Raw genomic sequence first — 17760 nt, forward strand, 5'->3', positions numbered from 1 at the left:
AATGGGAGTTAACTGTAAGCACAGAAAAGCTAGCTTACCTTAAAAAACTGACAACATGTCTGTAAATCAACACATTTGTAATATTAATGTTCTGAGTTATTCCTGTCACATACAGACATTCAGATGATGTGATTCTGCTCACGTAGCTCAAAGGTCACAGGGGGAACCTGATGTAAGGTGGTGTGGGGGAGAAGTAGACAGCACTGGATGAATAATAAGATCTGTTGTGTCATATGTATTTTAATGGCTCACACAGTGAGTACTAAATTTTGAATTTTATTTTATTTCACAAACTATTGATTGTCTCTTAGTTGTGCTGAAATTTTAATATAAAAATTATATGTATGTCCTTGTTGCTTAATTTAGAGAGTATGTGAAAACTATATCAAGATGTAAATTGGTTAGCTTAAAGTGAGCAATGGTTCAACCTTGGAAATAGCTTGAAGGTCCAGCAATGCTACAGTCACACTAGCTAAAATAGTGTCAGTCAAACATGTTCAAACCGTCTTTGATGCATCGAGACGGCAATAAAACAAAAGCTGTACCAATCCGCCTGCGATAATACAGTGATTAGGTGTGATATAGCTGTGAATATCTCTTGCCATTGATTGCAAATTTGTTGCGTCTCCATACACAGAAATTCACATTAGTTAACATCTTAGATTAGGGATCCAGCTGGAACCCTAATCTAAGATGAATGAGAGGCAATCAGCAACTTTGCTTTTATATGGAGCAGGCAACACTTAAGATTATTTTAATGTTTTTACCAAGCTGCAGTGTGTTTACGAGTCCTTCCATGTCAGCTTATCGCACTGTCTCAAACTCATCTGGGAGGTAAGAATACATCCCATCTCTGTTAACTACTGTACCGTAATCGCTGTCACGATAGAGATGCGAGAGACCAAAATAACCCAAGGTCTGATCAAAGGCAGCTGGCTCCAACTGTCCCTCTCTGCATTCAAGCAGAGTGAGTGTTAAATGCTGCTGCTCTACCTTAAGCTGCGCAGTCATGATTAAAGCTAAAGGAGAACCAGGTTCCCCCGGCGATGTTCAGTGGGGGTGAATACTTTAATTAATAAATAATGACTCAGCCAGTGACGGGGACTTTGCGGGATTTTCAGATCTTATCCAGGTTTTTGCATCACTTGAGCTCAGTTCAGACCCGTTTTAGTTCAATATTCTTCTGCTGTGAAAACATTTCTGCTGCTAGCTGAGCTTCCCTTGTGTACCACAGGTAGCAGTAATGAATGCTAAACTCTTATCACTACACTCTGCTGCACCATATATAAAACCTCCATAAGGGAGACATTTTGTCCTCTTTTCTAAGTTCTGTAATGGCTTATTCACTTCATACTCTATCTTTATTTTTACCTTTGACTTATTGTATTCAGGATTATTTTCCATTATTCTTTGTTTCCTTGAGGGGAAATAGGATATAAGATGTGTAACCAGAGAGGCCTTACAGTCCCAGCTACCACTGTTAGCTGTCTTATCACACTGCTTTACTATATGTGGTTGATATAATCTTTGGTCCACACCCATCTTTTTTGGGGGGGAGAGGTAATGATGTCATGAACCGGAAGTGGAGGGGCCCTCCTCAGGGCTTTAGTTTATGTGGTTGAGGTGGGAACATCATCAGCACAAAGATGCAAAGAGTTGTGAGTCAAACATTCCCTCTAAACTCGGATTGTTTGTTTAAAGGATGGTTGAGCCAGTCAGCTGGCTGAGCAGCTGTTCCTTGGGTAATGTTGGCTGGAAAGCTGTGGCTGTGATACTATCTTCTAATGCACACTTTCAAGGCCTTTGATCAGCAGTCCTAGAGAGCTGATTATCAGGTGCTGATTAAAGCTGAACGTTGGGCAGATCTACTGAGGTGAACTGATATTAATGCAATCCCAACTCCAGCTAAAACGCTATATCCAGGGGGTTTTTCCCAGGCCTCATCCTTACTGCAGTTCTCTCTCACCACCAGAGTTTTCTCCCTCTCTGTCCAGTTTTAACTTCTTGCCCCTTCCTGCTAAAGACCCTCCAAATCCATGGGACACCAGTGCCCCCGCTGCCACACGACCCAGTTTTCCTCTGGAGGAATTCCCTCCCTCTTCCTGCGAACGCCCCTCCTCACAAGCCGAGAAGGGAGGCCAGAGCTTTAGTGGAGAAGAGTTGAAGGAGAGGGGAGCCGTCCTCTGTCAGAACACAGCACAGTCAGCCAGCAAATGAACATTTAGCCCAGGGATGGAGTAAGCGAGGTCAGGGCGGTGATGGGTCTAGAGTAGGGGCTCGCAGGGTAACATGTGGTGTCTGCAGTGTGCCTCTGACAGGACTCAGTCCTTACTGGAGCTGGAGTCATACAGCTGGTAAGTGTGTGCGTGCTTGCTCTGAGTCTTTTAATAGCTGCTGGACACGTACTTAGCTTCTGATTTGGCTCTGAACGGGTCTCGTGATGCAGCTTGAACATTTCACTAATGGCAGCTGCTGTATTTAGGGGCCACTGCCAGCTCAATTGAAAAAGCATTAATAAATGTCCAACAAAACTGCTGGTACTGCTTATTAGATGAATTGCATTTAATGAAGTAGATTTTTGTGCCAGGGTGTAGCTGCTGATGAAGAAGCCCGCTTTGCATGAAAGCCTTTGATTTTCCCACTGAGTGCCAAGCAAGTGAATGCAGCTGACTCATATTTTACTGTTCCCAACTCAGTGCCCTCTAACTCAGGTTTCATCAAGTTAGGCTTAATCAGCTCACGATGAAACGTACAAGTCAGCGTGGCTGCACGGCAAACGTGTGAGTGGCAGGTCGCAGTAATTAATTCATCACTGCAGAGTGACACAGTGAGAAGAGACTCTGGTTTTTGAAGAAGTCACACAGCAGCACAGGGAGGATGTCTCCAGGGGAGGTGGTGACACCAGCACTGTCCTCGCATCACCTGCCCTCCCTCCCCCTCCCTCCCCCTCCACTTGCTCTGACACACCAGCGCCCGCTACCAACACATCATTAAAATTCTATCAGGCCGCAATTTATGCACTGTCATGGGACTCTGAGGCACTTTGTGAGTTTCTGATTCGAAACGGCAGCTGTAATGAAACAAGAGGGAAGGTGCACCCTGGAGGAAATGTGGGTGTGATTGTTTGTGTTAAGACTTCACGTTTTAACACCACATCTGGCACCTCTGCTGGACGGCAGGACCTCTAAACGTCAGGAAGAGGTTAATATTTTGAAATGGTGAAAAGAGTTGCGTAATGTCTTCAGTGGCTCCAGTGGAGTTTTCTGAAACCTGAGATTTGCGACGTCACTGGAGTAATGTTAGCTTGAACCAGGAAACTGAAGTTTTATCATGGAAAGCGGAAGAAGCGGCTGTTTATAAAACAGGGCGGGTCTAATGTGCAGAGCGTCTCACCGATTCAGCCACTCTGTAAATAAATCGTTCGCTTTGGACCATTTCTCAAATGGACTTTCCAGACAGGGAAGAAAACAACTCCTTACGTGATTTTCTGGGGTTGTCGCGATATTATTGGTTTGGGTTTGTGTTATACACACGTGGGTGGCTGTTATGTTAATGCTTCCTTACAGCTTGTTACAGCCATGCTGAGGATTTCAGAGAACTTTGGCATCTAATTTAGACCAGGCGGTGCAGGAAGTTGGGTATTACGTGTAAGACCTTTGCAGTCCTGTTAAACACTCGTTATCTTATCCTTGACATGAAGGGAGAGCAGTTCTCTGATCTCGGCATCAGACCAATTTCTGCATGTATTTGCAATCAAACTGACTGTTTCCAAGTGAAATCTGGCAGTAAGGCCCAGTATTATGTATCTGACTCCCTGACATAAGAGGAAGTTACACTTTCTTTACATTTCTTTCCACAGAAATGTAAATACCGTGACGTGCAATGTCTTGTCTCAGAGTGATGCTGAAAAACTGCTTCATGTATGTATTATTTCTAGGCTGGATTATTGTAAATAATTATTATCAGGCTGTCCTAAAACCTCCCTTAAAAGGCTTCAGTTGAGAGTACTGGCAGGGAAAGAGACAGCACATTTCTCCCATAGGGGATTCTCTTTATTGGCTCCCTGTTAAATTCAGAATTAAGTTTTAAATCCTTCTCGTCACATACAAGGTATTGAGTAATCAGCCCCAACTAATCTTACAGACCTCATGATGCACTGAGTCTTTCTTCTTTGCTTACCTCTTTTCACACTCTCCCTTTAATCGTTAGTTATCAATAATTAGTGTGTCTTTTGCCCTGTCTCATGTTTCTTCCTGTTAAAAGGGAGTTTTTGCTTCCCACAGTCGCCAAGTTTGATTGTTGGGGTTTTCTCTGTATTATAGTAGGCTCTTTACCTTACAATAGAAAGTGCCTTGAGGTGACTGCTGCTGTGATTTGCCATTATATAAAGAAAATTGAATGGAACTGAATTATGCACGTCTATCATAGTAACAGTGAAATATCTGCACTCAGATGCAGCTGTTTGTTGAATCAGATTTATTATTAACACATAGTAGAAAAGAGGTTGGATGGATATATAATTCAAACTAAGTATTCTTAAACTAATTTCTAAAATAATCAATGCAAATAAACAAATGCCTGCCGTACAAAGAGTCCTCCTGGGGGAATTCTGCTAAGGATTAGGCTCTAGGATTATGTCACGTGGCTGTTAGGCGTTTGTCAGTTGTCAACTGCATTCGTGTTTGTTCTGCACTGAAACTCATTCAGAAATGTTACTCGGTCTAATGTAGTAACAAGATGGCTGTCAATCACTGAAATATGAGCGGGGTGTTCAGATGTAAGGCTGAAATGTTCCACTGCTAACAGGATAAGTGAAATAGAAAGAGCTACTCTTATGAAAGCAGTTCAATTATTCAACTGGCTGACATTTTGGAAGCTGTAGCAGTGTGTTAGGTTGAAGCCAGATTATAGTTAACACAAGTGGAGTCCCAACACGGTAACACTGATACACTTAGCTTAAACAAATATCAGTGATCCGGGTACTTCCTGCTTCAGTCATGCTCCCCACAGTCGCTGCTGCACCTCAGTTTATGGTCCAGCACTGATCCAAACACGTACCAAACTGCGGTAGTGGAATTACCTCCATCAGCATCTCAAACATTGGAGGTGCCAATCCCAGTTCTTCCAGCATCTTTATGATATCTCTTTAGCAATAATATGTAGTTACATTCTTTTTAGAAGTTTGCTAGTTAATTGGCTACATGTATAACCTCTAATTAATATGCACCTATACAGTACTACAGTATGAAGACTGGAGCTATCTAGGAAGGAGATCCTTTTGCGTTTTCTAAAACCTGTCACACTCATTCTTCCTGCTCTGAACAAATCTCTCTCTCTCCCTCTCTGACTGCTGGGGATATTTCAACATATACTTCATATATGTTGAAATATAAGCAACATACTCTTCAGTCATTCTCATGCAACATAACCAGCTAACTGAAGACATCAGCATGCTGTAAGTGGTTTGAGTATGGTGCCACGTTTCGAGCATGCCAAGCTCTTCTTCCGTCTAACGGAATTGATATTTCCAATTAAACTTCCTCTGCTGGAGCAGATGTATTATGGCCCGCCCTTCAGTCTAATTAAAGGGCTCTCTCTGTCTGATTAGATTAGTTCCTTTAAAAATTAAAAATGTGTTGAGGGTGCACAGGGAAGGGAATGAAAATGCTGAAAGTGGTTTTAAAATGAGCGTGAGTGTCCAGCTTGGAGAGCGGGGACGTTTTCCCTAATGAGAGATGTTATCACGTGACAGAGAAACTGTCGTTCATTACAGTGACTTGGCCAAATAAACATTATTGCAAAGTATCCCACAGGAATGTGCGGCCTTCCAAATTTGTTCTAAATGCCACTACTAAGCTATTGTTAATTTTAGGCACATTTTTTTTTCCCCAGTACAAACTTGAGCTTAAAGTTTTGAAGAAGGGAGAAATAGTTAACGTAGCTCCTCTCAGTGTTTAAATATCTGTCGACTCACTCATCTCAAAGTTCACAAACTAACACAACCCTTCTTTTTTTTTGTTTAAATGTTTTACACAGAGCAAAACAGGAACACAGTAGTTTGTAGTTTCAGGAGAAGTTACACCACAGCTGTTTTTCAGAGTTGTTTAAACTCCATACTAACCATGCAAGGACAGGAGTAGAAAGGTTTCCATGTCAGCGAAGCATTATTGGAAGCAAACTGGAACTTGTCCAAAGACTAGAATGAAAGAATAAAATTGCACAAACAAATGTTAGAAATGGACTTCTCAGATTGTGTGGGTCAGAGTAGAGCGGACACCTCCCAGTGTGGAGATGAACACACATTTGGTTCTTTAGAGCATCTGAACAAATGAATCATTTTTCAGATTTATCTCAGAACACCACCAATATAAAATGTAGCTGTTTTGCTTTGATATGTCATATTTCTCAGCAGAAGTCTAACTTATGTGAATGTAGCCCCATTTAAATATCATCCTCTTCAGAATGATGACAGGAATCATTAGTCTACCGCTTTGACCCTATCCTGGATGTCAAATCTCTTTCCTGTTCAAACTTTTACTTCACCCTTTATTATCTAATTTTGACACATTCTCCCACAGAGATGAGCCTTTCCACCTCACCCATCACACTGATGACAAAAGGAACATTTTTGTTTTAAGAGAAAACTGCTGAAATCTGGTCAAACTGATTATGCATTGTTTTTAAAGTCAGACCCCACCACGTCCTGGCTTGATGAAGCACTGACACATTTCTGTCTCTGACTGACTGTTCAGGTCAGATGGTACACAGCCAACAATAGGCCAACATCCTGCAACATGGATGTCTTGTTTTTTCTGACATTGCCGTTGTGTACTGCTGTGTGAAATGAATTGATAATGAAAAGCATATCTGCTAAGTGTTTCTGGATGTCTCACTCCTCATGCCAGTGCAGTAGTTGGTGTGATCTTTTACAAATCACGATTGCACATGAAGCTATTGGCAACTTTCTGATTTGTGTGATGTCTCAGCCTGGTTGCTGGTTGCTGGTGGACTTGTAAATTTGCTTCCTGAGGGCCGAAAAAGAGAGTCTGTCATGCAGAAATAATTGTTTAGGAGATGCAGATGAAGAGTAACAACCATGGATGCATGTTACAAAATATCAAGAATTGGGGAACAAATGTTACATCCCATTCTTCTGCACTGATACCACAGAGTTTCTTAAACAGCAGTTCTCCACATACAGAAATATGCCTACACACTATGTATAAGCAGCTGGGCTGTCCTTTAAGTACCCCACTTGAGCCAAAACACATCAATGGTCAGAGGCCAAGCTCTAGGCTAATCTATTTTTCAGGCCTCCCCAAAGTGAGACCTCACCAAATAAACCAAAAAAAAGTCATGATATATACCACATGTGGTTCTTAGATGGTGGTGGTGAACAGAGGGGTTCGCAGCCAGCCTTAATGATAGGCTTGTCTTTTTTTTTGTTGATTAGCAATTTAATGTAGTGTTCTGCCTAATTTAGAAGTGAGCTCGACTGCAGTTGACGGCTTACACTAATAGGAAGTAGCAATTGGAGTTGTACTATATTATACCTGTTCTTGTAGTGTTGATTGATATCTTTCACAAAACAATGTAGACACAAAAATTCAGTTAAGCTGTCTCCAGTGGTTGCTGTCTAAATGATTAGTACTGAAGAGCAACTCAGACTCATATGTGAGAACTACAACAAAAGATACAAGTGTAGTTGTGCACCATGATTATTATCCCCACCTCACTGCATATTAAGAGGCCACCAACCTGAGGTGTTCACCAATTGCTTCAGTGTGATCTCCTTCTTGTTGTTTTTGCAACAAATAATTCCATGACTACATTCACGGGAAAATGGCATGTGCAGAAAGCAAACCAACTGCATGCATGAGAAACATTCCACTGTGAACATATCAGCAGTCACCTTTTGTTGGATTGCATTTGCAGTTCAATCAAAACCACGGCATTTAAAGAGAGGCAGCTATTTCATCTGCTGTCATTTATATTTGGCTGTGTAGCTCTGTTCTGGGACCTCCACACATGTGCATACATGGAACACCATGGAGTAAGAGCATCAGCAAGACCCAGTGCAGAACAGAGCAGGAATCAGTGACATGATGGCATGAAAGGAGGAGCTGGGGTGGAGGGGGATTGCAAAGCTAATGAATCTTTAGTAGTTGCAGTAATGCTTAAGTAGTAATGCTTGTTTAAAGGATGTAGAGTTTAAAGGATGATTCATGTCGTGGACCTAAAGTCATGTCTCCCAGCTGTAAGTCATTAGAATACCCATCAAAGCTAGCCAAACGTCTTTTTTAAACACCTGTATTAGGCTAACAGGTTTCCTTTAATTTTGTCTCTGCCATTAGTATTTCAGCTCCTTATGGTAAGTTCCCAGTAGATATGCCCTTCCTGTTTTGGTAGCCATCATCATCATACAAGGTGATAAACAGAATTGCATAGTAAATGTGTGACTGATAGGGAACACGCATGTTCTCATTATTATAGCCACTACATTGTGAAATGAACATTTATTCCAAAATGAAGAAGTAAAAAGAGAAGTAAAAGGAAGCCTGCCGATAGCAACTTTAAAGTGAGCCACACAGCTGTCCAGCTGTATGACCGACACGCTGCTGTCACCTGCAACTCTATACTTTGTGTTTTAAGTGTGTAGATAGCAGTGGATAGTATAAGCCGTAAATGAGCAAAAAATGATTTGCAACTATTGGGAGGGAGGAAGTGCAGTTTCACTTTGATTCATGATAGATTCATTTGCCATCTTTTTTTTTTCTATCGTCAGCAATCCTCATTTCAGCTTCCTTCCTTTTTCATGGAATTTCACACTTTTGACTAAAATGTTTATCTGCAGTCTCATAAGCATTTAATGTCCTTACATTGACATCCAGTCTTGTACAAAGAAAAAGTTTCTTAAATCAAACATTTGTCAGTGGAGAGGAAGATCTCACTACGTCAAACATTCAAAAAGCAGTCAGATCAGTCCTGTAAGGCAGAATCTTTGATTCTTTACAGGAATACTTATGGAGCTGTCTTTGAGAACCAAATATATGGTAGAAAATCACAACAGTGTAAGATGTGTGGAGACCAGCTGTATGCTGGGAGAACCGATCTATAGTCTGGAACGAGCCGGTCGGTCATTGCCAGTTTATCCAAACTGATGTTTGAACTTCTGTGAGAGAACAAAGGTCTGTATTGATCTCAATATTCAAGGCACTACTTCACATGCTTTAATCAGTTCTGACATGGTGCCCCTTTGTTTATAGTAAGATTGGGTTTCTGATAATGTTGTGGTAATTTCAGCATCGGTGGAGTTAAAGTGTGTCTTTAACAGTCAGCTTTTATTCACAGTCATTTCATTTGTTTTAATTAAGACATAGTGCCTCGCTCGTACGGCTGCTTGGGATAGCCTGAGGTTTTTCCTGCTCTGGAAAGAGAATGTGTAAAGACGACAGGCTGCACACTGACTGCTGCTATAAATTCACTCGCTCGCATTTATACCCTGCCAGCAGTATCAAAGTTCACTTTTTCCATCTGTCACGTGCTCTGTGCTGACACACACAAGGGAGTGTGTGCACTCAGGAAAATGACTAAGCAGACTAACTTGGCGTGCTCTCTGTGTTTGTGTGCCGCAGTGTGGAAGGTGATGCTCCAGGAACTGAAGTGGGAGCTTCTGTGGACCCTAGTGGTGGCTACAGTTGTGTCCCAGTGACCCACAGCGGCGGGCTCGGCCCCGACCACCTGGACAGCCAGCTCTACGGGCACATCTTGCTGCCAGGCCACCCACGGCCCAGACGGCCCAAGCTTCAGCACTCTCAGTCCATCCTCCGCAAGCAAGCAGAAGAGGAGGCAATCAAGCGCTCCCGCTCGCTGTCAGAGAGCTATGAGCTCTCATCTGACCTACAGGACAAGCAGGTGAGACGGGAAAGGGCCACACTAACTTAAATTTGTTAAAACTTAGAGTAATGAGTAGCTTGAACACAGAGGCATTATGAGCAGATGTGTAGTAGATCCTAGTTTTTCGTGGCACATCAAAGGAGAATTATTAGCCAAAACTGCAGTTCCCTGCCAAGGTTTTTCCATTTTTCACTTTCTGACTGATTCATTCTGAAAGTATAAAAACAAAACTTCTGTCAACATTAAAAAAAATTGCAACCTGTTGTATTGTATTCTCATAATGTTTTCATTAGTTTGCTGCCCACCATTATCTATTAGCTTTACACCCCATGATATCTGATGTGGTGCATCAAGTCCTTCTAGTTTGGAAGTCCAGTTAGTTTGTAATGTGTATTTAGGGCCGTGCAGACTGTTACAGGCTTTCAACACATAAAAAATTCATAGTCAGAGTCATTTCTTTTTCCAGCAGTAGTAGGCATGGATGGTTTGCTTGGTCTTCAGCCATGTACTAAGGCTCCACATGACAGTGAATCCCTCCATTTTTTCCAGAGGACACCAATAACTTAATTAGCAGCAAAATTAGGCATCAACACAGTCAAAGGGTCCTGTTCAGTGACTTAAATAGGAGTAAGTTGAGCGTATATTGAGATTTGCTACCATCCTCAAGTACCGTATTTCCCGGACTACAAAGCGCACCTGAATATTAGCCGCACAAGCTAAAATCAGGGGAAAATCCTGTTTTGTACATACATTAGCCGCACCTGACTAAAAGCCGCAAGTGTTTCAATGTTGACTTATCATATAAGATAAGATAAGATAAGATAAGATAAGATAAGATAAGATAAGATAACCTTTATTAGTCCCACACGTGGGAAATTTGTTATGTAAGAGAATATGCACAAAGGGAATTGTCAGGAAAGAGATGGCTGTTTGGAGACACATCACTTTTATTAATATTTTGAAAAACAAGTTATGGGTACATATTTGCACAACTTTTTAGGTATATGTAAAAGTAGCGGTAATTACAAGTACGAAACATGTACTGTGCTTCATAAACGAGTAACAAATGTAGTACATAACAATGACCTACAGCACAGCAGAAAAATAGATTCGGACTACCTTTTAGGCTCAGGTGCAGTGACACGGCTTCAACAAGAAGAAAAGTCAGTCATTCACCACCATCTTCCTGCGCACTAAAACCACCAAAGTCCTCTCCTCCAGTGTCGGATACAAACAGGCTCAGGATGGCTTCGTCATCCACTCTCAGCTTCTTACAAAACCAAACAAATCCTCGTTGTCAGTGTCAGAGTCAAACACCCTCTGAAGGGCCGTGGCGGTGTCCTCCTCTCCATCATGCAGCAGTCCAGCCCTTCGAAATCCGTTGATGATTGTGGATGTTTTCACACTTTTCCACGCTGTCAGATTCCACCGGTGGAGTTGAGCATGACTTGCTTTTCGCAAGTTTATCGCCGCTCGTCATCCACGCCTCCGGCTGAACGTGTAGCGCTACTTTGAAGTTTGTTTTTCGCGCTACTTGTACGGCACTATGTTGCCTGGCGGATGGACACGTGACCAACATACCACTCTTGAACCCCGATACTGTGTGTCTGATCACATGCCCTTCCGCCAGGCAACGTAGTGCCGTACAACAGCGGAACAAACAAAACAAATCCTCTTACGATATGACAAAAATCATGGACAATCCATAGAAAAGCCACACCTGACTAAAAGCCGCAGGGTTCAAAGCTGGTGCAAAAAGTAGCGGCTTATAGCCCGACAATTACGGTACTCATTAGAGGAACTGAAGTTTTTGGCATTTTAAAGTCGACTTCATTGTTCAGCCTCAGAGGTTGTGGCTTGACCACAACATGGAGAGGACTATGGGTAGTGGAAACCATACAGCGTATTATCTGTAAGCAAGCCCAAAGAAAAAGCAGGCAACTAGGCATTAAAGTGTGTTGCTGAGTAGAATTTGAGACTCTTGTATAAGGACATGACAGGAAAATATGTGCATGGCCTTTAGAAGAACTACATAAAAGATCATCTAGTGACTTTGGTGACCCCAGTAGAGAGCATCATTCCCTCCTTAGCTCTGGTTGTGTGCCAACCAAACAGACTCACAGCATAGTTTGTTTATATAGAGTATCTAGAGTCTGTTTGCATTTATTTATTACTTCTATAGTTTCATATAGCTGAAGCCCACAGGAAAGCACTAAGAACTTAGAATGAACCAGAAAGACCAGAGTTACTAAGCACACTGTCAAATGTAGCTAAATGCTCTTCTGAGTTATTTATCACATGACACGTCAAACTGTCATTGTTTCAAAATAATAGTGTTTCAATAATAAATAGCATCTGTATGACATCTATATTAGTAATACATTATCGATAGGAAATGATATCACCGCTTAATCCTTTTGTCACTGCTTAACTTCTTGCATTGAAACTTCCTGTCATGTTCCATTTGTGGCAAGTATAAACCCACTCGCCTCCTTGGCCGTCCCATACAGAAGTGGTATAGATTTAGTGTCATTTTTTACCCCCATGAGTCCATAGGTGGAAACCAGGTCAGTGTAAGCGGTACGGGAATGAGAGGGGGACAATGCAATTCAGCCCTGACATTATTCTAATTAGAGGCATATAGTTTGAGACTTTTCAGTATAGTCATATACAGAATACAAGACAGGATACTGTTTCTCTCAAGCACTGCAATGATTCAGTAGGATTTGTTCTTTTCAGTTTCAGAGAAAAAAGCAGTTTCTGGTTATCTTACATTTATGTTAATGAACTAAAGTGGTCATACAGTTAGAAAATGTACTGTTTCTCATAAAACAAGCCACCTGTACCTATTGTGCTTACAGGCTGTGGCGTACAGACACACATTTTGTTGTTTTGGACAGAAGGATTAGAATCCTTGCTAGTTTTTTCAGAGCTTTCAGCTGTTACTCCCAAGGCTTCATTCAGTGAACAAAGCTTGTTTAGTTATTGGTGTTAGCATCTCTTAAAAATAATGTGGTCAAGTCTCTTTAATTAGACTGTGTGATCATAGATGAACCATCTTTATCATAACGATGTTTTTTGTGTGTCAGACAAATATATTTTGCCAGAGAGCTCAGGAAATTAGCTTTCTGGGTTTTCTTATTTTTGTTTAGTTTTTTGTTTTTTGCTTCGGTTGTACCATTGTAGGATGCTTTTGCAAGTCTCAAGTCTCGTAAGAACACGTCTAAAGGGACTATTGAGGAAAGTGTTCCCATGTTTCCAATATGTTTTCATTTCTCTCAAATTCCCCTCCTTTCCCTACAGGTGGAGATGCTAGAGCGCAAATATGGTGGGCGTTTCATAACCCGGCATGCTGCCCGCACCATACAGACAGCTTTCCGCCAATACCAGATGAACAAAAACTTTGAGCGTCTTAGAAGCTCTATGTCTGAGAACCGTATGTCCAGACGGATCGTCCTATCCAATATGAGAATGCAGTTTTCCTTTGAAGGACCTGAAAAAGTCCATAGCTCCTACTTCGAGGGAAAGCAGGTCTCTCTCACAGATGATGGCACTAAAATTGGTGCACTAAGGCAGTCAGACCATGGCGGGGAGATGGGTGTGCAGGCCAAGACCCCCACCACACAGAGCGACTTCACAGATGCCATCACAGAACTAGAAGATGCCTTTTCAAGGCAGGTGAAATCTCTAGCCGAGTCCATAGATGATGCTCTGAACTGCCGCAGCCTACATGGTGAAGACAGTCAGTCAGAGCCAGGGAGAGGCCTCCAGGATATGGACAGAGAGGTCACCTGTCAGGTGAAACCCTCCCACAGCGCCTCAGAACACCGTAAACTCGATGAGATGACAGCGTCTTACAGCGATGTCACCCTGTACATCGACGAAGAGGAGTTATCACCACCCCTTCCTCTTTCTCAGTCTGTAGACCGGCCCTCAAGCACAGAATCAGACTTGCGCCAGCGTTCGCTCAACTCCTCACAAGATTATTGGTCTCTTGCTCATAAGGATGAAAAAGGGGACACCGATACCAGCTGCCGCAGTACACCTTCCTTGGAATGCCAAGAGCAACGTCTACGGGTAGATCACCTACCCTTATTGACCATAGAGCCTCCCAGTGATAGCTCAGTGGAGCTGAGTGATCGTTCTGACCGCAGCTCTTTAAAGAGACAGAATGCCTACGAACGAAGCATCAGCAACCAGCAGAGTAGCCCTAAACAAGTCAGCCACAGCCTGCCACCTCGAGGGCCTTCCAGAGAAGAAGACACTTCCCGACATCGATCGCGACAGCTGGAGGCCCATCTGGCAATCAATGGTACAGCAAACCGGCAGAGCAAGTCAGAGTCGGATTTCTCAGATGGCGACAATGACAGCATCAACAGCACATCGAACTCCAACGATACCATCAATTGTAGTTCTGAATCCTCGTCCAGGGACAGCCTGCGTGAACAGACGCTCAGCAAGCAGACGTACCACAAAGAAACTCGCAACAGCTGGGACTCACCTGCATTCAGCAATGACATCATTCGCAAGAGGCATTACCGCATTGGCCTAAATCTCTTCAACAAGTACGTCCACACGATAGAACGTCACTTAACACATGATACATTCACACTCTTTGGCTTGTTCAAATTCGATGCAGTTCATTTCACATGACTTACAAAATGGGATTTTTTTGTTTGTTTTGTCTTAGAAACTCGAAATGAACCTCACATTAAAATGCAATGAAGTTGTTTGGAACAAGAACTATCTCTGCCTGTTCTGCGTAAAGTGCAAGCAAGCTTCAAACTCATTCTGCTCCAGTTCGTTTGAGCCCGGCTGAATCTGTTTAATCATTGCTGATTGTGGATTTGGTTGCTTTCTGAGCCCGCTATAAAATGCCTTTTAATCATTTGTGATCAACACCGTAGAGAGTTGTAACTCTCTCCTGGCTTCCCTACGTCCTGTCCCTCATGCGACACACATTTGGCCGGGTTAGGAGCGCAACGGGATAATCACAGATTTGGAATGTGTCCTCACCCACTCTCATTTTGCCTCTTTCTTTTTTGGTCTCTCTTTCTCTACTCTTTCCTGTGTCTCTAGGAAGCCAGAAAAAGGCATTCAGTATCTGATAGAGCGAAACTTTGTTCCAGACACTCCGGTGGGTGTGGCCCACTTCCTGCTCCAGAGGAAAGGCTTGAGTAGGCAGATGATTGGCGAGTTCCTGGGTAATCGGCAGAAACAGTTCAACCGGGATGTCCTCGAGTGAGTCTGCAGCAGATCATGCCGGTGTACTCTTTTGGAATATTTGTATTTGAGGATAAATCATTTCAGGCTTTTGATTTAAGTTGCCAACTATGCCAGTGCACAGAATGTTAGTTTATTTGCCTCCTGGGAACATAAATATAAATCATCATTTAGTTGCACATAAGGTTGGCAGTTTGTAATTTACCCTCATTCACACTGTCTAAGGACTATATAATGACTCAAGTTACATGCAGGAAATAAGCAGAAATGGAATCCACTCAGGAAATTGCCATGATGCTCAGATAAACATACAGATCCTCTTTATAGTTTCCAGGTTTTTTGATATGAGAGAGCAGTCGTATAGATTGTCTACTCTCCACTCCTTTGTATCATTCCAATAGTGCCTCATGCTTTAGATTGCACAGATTTATCTTAGACCCACTTGAAATACACCAGCTCTGTCAGAGCCTATTGAGATTCATTGGAGGATAAGGCCAGAAAAGGTCCGCTGGTGTCAGTTTGACAGGCATAACTAAAGGGCTCCTTGAGAAAATGTCTATAAATCCAGACATGCAAGGTATCACTGCTCTGGAGTGCTGAGTCACAATCCTCTTCTCAGCAGAGGAAGAAATGAACATTTCTTCTACTTAAGTAAGTGTCAAGTGAGCAGAAAAACTCTTGCTCCCTTTCATGTCCTGCATATAATCTGAAAAATCAACAGCAGATCAGCTTACTCACTGACAACAGCCAAGTTTGTAGTCATCCTTAATCTTAAACTTCTGCAACTGTTCTTCACCTACGTGGCCAAAAAAAACCCAACAACTTCTAAAATATTCTCAGTTGAACTGGCAGGTGCTTGTTACACTCCCAAACTTCCTGCTCACTGTGAACTCGTGTGTTTTTCACCAGCTGCGTAGTGGATGAAATGGACTTCTCAGCTATGGAGCTGGATGAAGCGCTCAGGAAATTCCAGGCACACATCAGAGTCCAAGGGGAAGCACAGAAGGTAGAGCGACTGATAGAGGCCTTCAGGTAAGGCATGCTTTTAAAAGTTGGGTGCAAAACCATGGCTTTAGTTCCCAAACCAATGTAGGTAGCTTAAATCTAAACCACTTCATGTGCCTTTCTGTAGAAAGGAGGTGTAAAATGATGTTTTTGCAAATAGGGTCATACATCAATTTAGACTAACTGATTATGTGACAGGATGGTCATTATGGGGTTCATTGCCGTGTCTAGTATTTACCACCAATATAGCGTTTATGATTAATGGATAGCACAAACCAGCTTTGCTCCATTTCAACAACACCATTATCCTCTAAAACAAAGGTGACACCAAAAAGTCTAAATGTAACGGTCGCGAGCAGAAAGCAATAGAGCGGTGCAAAGCCATTTCAAATCCAGACTTTTGTTCGACCAAGGCATTGTAGAAAATGATTTAGAGAAAATTAGTTCAAAGAGTGAAGGAATACCTCCCTCAGGGCTGCTGATAGATGTTGTTTGTGCCTCATTTACTTTTCCAAAACTTCCAGCAGAAAAGGTGCCCTCGTGTGCATAGAGAATTCGCTTCGATCAGCAGTGAGCAAGGACATTTCGGCCTCAGTAAACAGCACAGTTACAGGGGAGATAGTGATGACTGCTCATCTGGTGCTCACCTGCAGCCATATCCAGATATGAGTACAAGCTCCCTTTGTGGTGGTTCAGAAATTGCCCGTGTAATACATGGAGGCTGTATTGACAAATGTTACTGTACTTGCACATTATTTCTTTGACTGCAGAACAGATAGCAGAGAGCTCAATATTAATATCAGGTGAAGCATTGATACCTATGCCCCAAACTAATCGCTTACAGGGAAGCTTACACCTTTACTTTGCCAGTAAGTTGTCTTACTGATGCCTTCTTATCAACTAGCTCCTATGTTCAAGCAAAACATTGCATTGTAACTTTCCAGAATGCATCTAACATAAGTCAAAGTGAAATTGATGTAATATTATTTGTGTTATTTCAGTAGCATTAAGGTCATTTTTAGAAACTGGCTCAGGTCTCAAGTCTTTGGGTAGTCTAAATGAGCTAATTAGTCTAGCGTGCTAATTTTAGCATATTGTCACCTACTGTACGTTAGTCAGTACTGATGTATTTGGTATTTATTTATTTATTGTCATTGTCAAGAACAATGAAATTGCGTTTGGGGCTTCCATACAACCCAAAAAAAAAAGAAGAAAATAATAAATACCCCTTAAAACCCAAGTGTACATATTTAACCCAGTGTGACTCCAATGCAATAAGACAATCCTTAGCAATAATGTTCGTAGAAATTCAGACAAAGACCTGAGAAACATGACAAAATACAACAATGCAACCCATTCAATATTATTGTACTGTGAGATATGATATCAGATATGATAGTTATCTATTTAAGAAAGAGGGGGGGGGGGGGGCAGGAGGGGGAAGAGAATAAAGATATGATGCACCAATGCAGACCAGTTCATTGCTATTAAGAAGTTGGATATGGTTATTGTCCGTGAGAGGGGGGCAGAGAGTTCAGGAGCCTCACAGCCTGTGGATACAGGCTGTTGGCCAGTCTGGATGTTCTGGCCTGTATAGACCTGTACCTTCTCCCTGAGGGCAGCAGATGGAAAAGG

The 17760-nt window shown here is 42.2% G+C and overlaps 1 protein-coding gene across 7 annotated transcripts in view; it reads left to right on the forward strand.

Moving 5' to 3' along the window:
- iqsec1b (IQ motif and Sec7 domain ArfGEF 1b) overlaps positions 1–17760 on the forward strand; it is a 238243-nt gene that overhangs the window by 207517 nt on the left and 12966 nt on the right. For 6 of the 7 annotated variants that reach the window (XM_085405545.1, XM_085405551.1, XM_085405547.1 and 3 more), the window contains 4 exons: positions 9636–9915; positions 13201–14462; positions 14977–15138; positions 16030–16152. In XM_085405545.1, the coding sequence (XP_085261671.1) occupies positions 9636–9915; positions 13201–14462; positions 14977–15138; positions 16030–16152 (1827 nt within the window). Of the gene's footprint in view, positions 1–498; positions 2355–9635; positions 9916–13200; positions 14463–14976; positions 15139–16029; positions 16153–17760 lie in introns of those variants that run through there. The other variant, XM_085405549.1, reaches the window with a different exon arrangement.

Source organism: Rhamphochromis longiceps, linkage group LG5 (assembly GCF_057381845.1).
Source record: "Rhamphochromis longiceps isolate RC_006_pf linkage group LG5, R_longiceps_female_GT1.1, whole genome shotgun sequence".
NCBI classification, from domain to species: Eukaryota; Metazoa; Chordata; class Actinopteri; order Cichliformes; family Cichlidae; genus Rhamphochromis; species Rhamphochromis longiceps.